Raw genomic sequence first — 6,000 nt, forward strand, 5'->3', positions numbered from 1 at the left:
AGGCCATGTCCTAGCCCATGCTGCCACCGAGGCCCATACCCAGGTCAGTGGCTCTACAGCAGTAAACGTCTGTGTCAATGTCGGTGGGCCATGTTAGCATCAAAGGCCATGAGGACATCCCTGTTCTAAGTTGCTACCTGTGACCATATTGATGTCTGAGGGCTGTGCAGAACTGGCCCTGACCCTCGCCTGGGCAGTGTGGAAGAGCTGTCCCTGAGGGTGTGAGAGAAAGAGCTGCCTCTGGCCCTCACCTGGGCAGTGTGAGAGAGCTGGTGAGCTGGACCTGCCCCTCACATGCTGCAGCAGTCAGGAGAGAGGGCCTAAGCCTTGCCTGGGCAGTTCTAGAGAGTTGGCCCTGGTAGCATGGTTTGGGGAGAGCTGGCCCTGATGGGGTAAGTGAAAAATCCTAGCATGTCCCTTGCTGGTTGTGTGGCCCCGCCTCTCGGCTGGACAAAGCGGGGGAGCTGCCCCGTTTATGAACTGCCTGAGCACACGAAGCATCTGTCAGCTGCTGGGCGGTCCTGCGGATCCAAAGCGTGAGGTCTCCATGACACAGGGCAACAACAGGCTGTCTGAGAGGAGCCCTGGTAATAATCCAGGACTGCCAGCGCAGCAGAAGCTGGGGCTCACTGCAATGATCATTTGTAATAAAGTATACTGTGTGATGTGTCACAATGACACAATGAGGCTTCCGCAACAGATGTTGGCTTTTTGTTTTTGTTTCTTTTCTTTTCTTTTTTTGGGGGGGAGGGGGAGGTTGCACAGGCAGAGGGCAGATATGAAGGATAAATGGGATTGGGGTGCATGATGTAAAATTTACAAAGAATAAATAGCTTAAAGGGAGAGAATGGAAGAGATGCTAGGAAAAAAAAAACAATCTGAAATCTTGAAAATGGAAATCTCAATAAATCAAATTTAAAAGAAACATTTGAAAGCATCACCAACAGCTTAGAGTGGAAGAACAGCAGGGCTTGACAAAACTTAGTTATTATACTCATAGAGCAATAAAGAAAAATAGGAAAGAATAAACAAGACACTAGAAAACTATAGGATACTATCAAAGGATCATTTATAGAGTAGGGTAATCAGTTCAGACAAATGGGAAATATAGGGTATAGGTACTGAAAACCTATCAGTGAAATAATGACAGGAAATTTCCCAAGTCTTGGGAAAGATACAGATAGCCAATTACAGGAGACATTCAGTATCCCAACCAGACATAATTAGAACAGAAATTAATTAAACTTCATAATTAAATGCCAGAAGTACAGAACAAAGAAAGAATATTAAAATTTGTATGAGAGAAGTATCAAATCACACATAAACATTTCTTAGAAGAAATTCCAAAGGCTACCAGGGCTTCAGTGAAGAAGTTTAAGCTGTGAAAAAAAAAAAAAAGATTGTTATATTGAACCAGGTTATCCTTCACAATAGAAAGAGAAATAAAGACCTTCTAAGATAAGCATAAACTGAAGGAATTCATGGTACTGGATACCATGTCAGAGCACTCACTTCCATAAATAAACACTACTGGGCATAAAGTGAAACTGGCCCAATGCGACAATGGCAGATCGCTTCAGTGGTTTATTGTCGCCAACAGATCATATAGAAAAATAATCAACAAAATAACACCAGGGTTAAATTATACTATAGGTCAAATAGACTTAAGAAGCACCCCGCTGAGGCAGAATATACATCCTTTTTTGGAATATGCAATCTTTTCCAAAACAAATCACACATGAGGCTGCAAAGCAACTCTTAAGAAATGCAAAAAAAAAAAAAAAAAACCAAACCAAAAAACCAAACCAAACCAAACCAAACCAAACCCAAAAACCACCACTACCACCACCACCAACAAAAAAAAAAAAAAACAAAAACAAAAAAACAAACCAAATCAAATCAAACCAAACCAAACCAACACAAAATAACACCCAGTGTCTCAGGTCAGAGAAAGCATTAGAAAGCAGAGGCAGGAAGAGCTACATAAATTAAGAGACTAAGCCACGATTTGAACCACTAACAGCCTGACTTAGAGCCTGGTGCTTTATCCTAAGCCATGCTTTGAATGAATGGTGTGTCACTGGAGAAACCAAAAGGGAAGTAAGAAAAAGCTGTAGAATCACATGAAAATGGAAACACAGCTACTAAAACCTATGGGAAATGAAAACAAAAACCAACCCTCCCCCATCAGTACTATGAGGGAAATTTGTAGCTATGAGTGTATATACTTTAAAACCAGAGAGATTAATTTAAAAATCTTACATGTATCTCAGTCTTAAAAAAACAAGAATAAACTTAAGCCATAACCAAGGCAGAAACAAGTGTAACAGAAACTAAACAACGGACCAGTAACAAAAAGGGTTGGTTCTTTGAAGAGATAAACAAGAATGACAGACCCTTAGAGAAAATGAGCAGGAGCTGGAGAGGCCCCCAGAAATAAGTGAGGGGTGAAGCTGGATATCACAACACATGCCTCTGCAGTTCGTGGGGAAGTTAGAGAGTATTCTGAAAATCTATACATTTGTGTGGAGGTCTTTGTGTTCTGGGGAAACCTGACTGTGAAGCCCACAGGGTTGTCCCTTCCAGGGAAGGGGGCAGAGGTCTGGGATGGGGCATGGCTGGCGACTTTTGCTCTATCTGTGTGGCTGCTGGAGACCACACCAGATCTTCCCACAGATTCTTATCATAAGCTTGGTTTTTGTTGACATTGTTTTTTGTTTGTTTCTTTGCTTCTTCCAAGTCAATCTACAGAGCCCATCTTTACGGACTTTAGAATGAGTTCCAGTGCAGCCAAGTCTCATCTATATTTAGCTTAGAGATGTATGTATGCTTTGTTGTGAATGCAGGAGTGAGTTAATTATCACCAAAGTAAGTTTTCACCAAACCGTGCAGTGCTTAAATATGCCTAAAATAGGCGTATCGGGTCAGACTCCAGAAGTTTGAACACCAGCTACTGGGTCGCGCTGAATCTGCCTTCTCGCCTCCCATGGGTCATCTCTCTGCTGGCTGTGGAGGGCTCAGGGACAGCTGCAGATGTCAGTGAATTAGGAAATCCAGAAGAAATGGATGAACTCCTGGGTATGTATAACCTACTGAATTTTAATCAAGAGGCTGTGTGAAACTGAAGTAAGTCAATGGAATTGAGGCAGTAGAGTCTCCAATGAAGAAAAGCCCAGCACTGGGTGGAGCCACTGTTAGATTTTTTTTTTTAACTTTAAAAAAGAGTTTATACATGTCATTCTCAAAGTATTCCATCACATAAAAAAAAAAAAGAAAGAACCTTTACAAATTTATGCCACGAAACTAATATGTCCCTGTACCAAGCCTGATAAAAAACAAGAGAAAATAACAAAATAAAAATTATGGACCAACATCCTTGGTTAAAGAGACACGGGAATCCTCCAAAAATATTTGCAAATAGTAATTTTCACACTGAGAAGTTCATCTCAATTCAGCCATAATAATAATTATTTTTAAAAAGATGGGCAGTGGTGGCGCACACCTGTAACCCCAGCACTTGGGAGGCAGAGGCAGGCGGACCTCTGTGAGCTCGAGGCCAGCCTGGTCCACAAAGCGAGTTCCAGGACAGCCAGGAATAAACAGAGAAACCCTGTCTCGAAAAACCAAACCAACCAATCAACTAAACAAATAAATTCTGGGAAAGATGTAGAGAGAAATGAATCACTTTATACATGGTTGGTGGGAGATGTAAATTGGCACAGTCCCCGTGGTGAACCTCGAAGTTTACAGCTAGTTCCTGGAGATCTGGTGCAGGGTACTGGGTTCCAGAGCTCCCTGGAGGCCAGAGGAGAAAGACAGACAAACTCACCTGTAGTTTTCCCTGACTTGGGAGGCCCCACAATCATAATCTTCACAGGCATGGTAGATTTGGGTTTGGGTTGCCGGATATACTTGATTGGGTTCGTCATGAATTTTTCTCTAGTTTTTTTACTAGAGAAAAAGTAAATATACTGACGATGGATTACAGGGCTGAGTGGCTTATCTGCATTATCCACAGGCTTGATTGTTTCTCCTTCACTTAGCTGTAAGACAATTGAATTCACAAGTTAGATTAAATTTATAAAGCATTTCCTTCATATATTTGAAAAAATGGTAAAATATAAAAACATAATCTTCCTTACATAGTTAAAAGCCCCTAGTTATAAATATTAACAAAATAACTGTATACAAATTACAGGTTATTGTGAATCATATGTAATCAGCACAACATTTCCTTGATGGTTTTAGCTTATGACAATTACAGTGCTACTTCCTTCATGATGACTGCTTACATTAAACATTTCTGAAAAGGGCTATGAGATTGTTACACTTATTCATGAACTAATTTTTCCCCACAAACAGATCCACTTCCAAGATGGTGTTGTGGAATTGTATTTCCCCTCTCCCTTACAGCTCTTGTGTTGAAACTCTTATTGCCAATGTGAATACAATTGAGGTAAAATGAGGCAAAAAGGACAAAGGATAGGATGGAGCTTCAACAGGAGGAAGAGACACAGGTGGGTATTTGCAAAGAAAGCGCCAGGTGAGGAAACTATGAGAAAGTGGCCAACTGCTAGACAAGGGGAGAGGCTCCAAGGACACCCTGATCTAGACTTCTTACCTTCGGAATTATTAGTCCATGGCACTACCATCCTGGATGTACCTGCTCACGGACTTGAATGGGAGGCCCTTTGAACTCCCAGAAGAGAAATGGCACTAACTAGCCTTCCCTGACTAAAGTTCTGGCTGTAGTATCTGAAACAAGTTATACAGGTGCTTTTGCTGAGTTATCTTTCAGAATGGATGAATTTCTCTCCCCCCCCCCCCCCCCCCCTTTTTTTTTTTTTTTTTTTTTTTTTTTTGACACAGTGTTTCTCTGGCTAATTCCCCTGGCTGGTGGGCCTGGTGAATCTCACAGAGATCCACCTGCCTCTGCCTCCCAAGTGCTGGGATTACAGGCGTGTGCCGCCACACCCAGCTTCTTGCACATTTTTTTACGGATGGGTTCCTCTCACATCGTTAATGGCTACGAGGAACTGTAAAATGCCCGCCCCGCCAGAGGCGGTCTAAGGTGTGGCTATGGAAGGGGATAGAGTGAGTAATTAACTGATGGTAAGTGTGGTGATCTTTTTATGGCATGCACCGTCTTTCCTGGCTGTGGCAGAGTGGGTGTGAAGCAGTTTGTCACACTGCTTCGATTTGAGAATTGCAGTAGAATAATGACTCAGGTCCATAATGTCATCAGCACTGTCACTCATTCTTAGACTGGAATAAAACTCCTTGCTGGGAATAAATGCAAGGACACAAAGAAGTTCAGGTGGGGCAGAGTGTCGGCTCCATGCTATATATTTTCTAGCAGAAGCAAAGATAAAAAGTTAGATGGCTGTATTTCAGTCCCCCAAATATTAACGTATAGCATTATATAATATTTGTGACTTTTCAAAATGACCATGCCTTCCTAAGCAACTTGAAGAAATGAGGAATGGTGGGTTTCAGATGAATTTTGTGACATTACCTTTACAGGGTCCCAGTAGCCAAATGAGCTCAGGTACTTGTAGGTAAAGTTGAGCATTTTATCAGCGAGGTGTGGTGACACTGGGTAACACTTTTCGAAGATGCTGGCACGATTTTCCACCAGCGGCTTCAGTTTCAAATTCAATATATATTGGACAATATGAATTTTCCTAGCTCCGTTAACCGTAATTAATGGTACCAGAAACTTCTCGAATTCGTCCTGATAAGAGACATCAGAAAGTGTTTCTCAGCTACAGCAAGTAGACACAGCTGGTGAGCATGTGAGCATAAAGACAGTATCTTTTAGCTCTACAAGAAGCTGCCTGTGGGTAGATGAACCCACGCTGACCTTCATGCATGAGGCTTTTGATCTGTGAATTTCGTACCTGGGAAGTGATGGTGACCAAGGTCCTGTTGCTCTGACATATTGAAATATCACACACACACACACACACACACACACACACACACACACACACACACACA

At 42.0% G+C, this 6,000-nt stretch overlaps 1 protein-coding gene across 1 annotated transcript in view; it reads right to left on the minus strand.

Annotated features, from left to right (window-relative positions):
• Positions 1 to 6,000, minus strand: part of Ak9 (adenylate kinase 9) — a 114,192-nt gene that overhangs the window by 17,725 nt on the left and 90,467 nt on the right. The window contains exons 31-32 of the mRNA XM_055615878.1: positions 5,516 to 5,734; positions 3,830 to 4,043 (exon numbers count right to left, since the gene is read on the minus strand). Coding sequence (XP_055471853.1) covers positions 3,830 to 4,043; positions 5,516 to 5,734 — 433 coding nt within the window. The remainder of the gene's footprint in view (positions 1 to 3,829; positions 4,044 to 5,515; positions 5,735 to 6,000) is intronic.

The sequence above is a fragment of the Psammomys obesus genome, unplaced genomic scaffold (genome assembly GCF_907164565.1).
Source record: "Psammomys obesus unplaced genomic scaffold, mPsaObe1.curated_primary_1811, whole genome shotgun sequence".
NCBI lineage: Eukaryota > Metazoa > Chordata > Mammalia > Rodentia > Muridae > Psammomys > Psammomys obesus.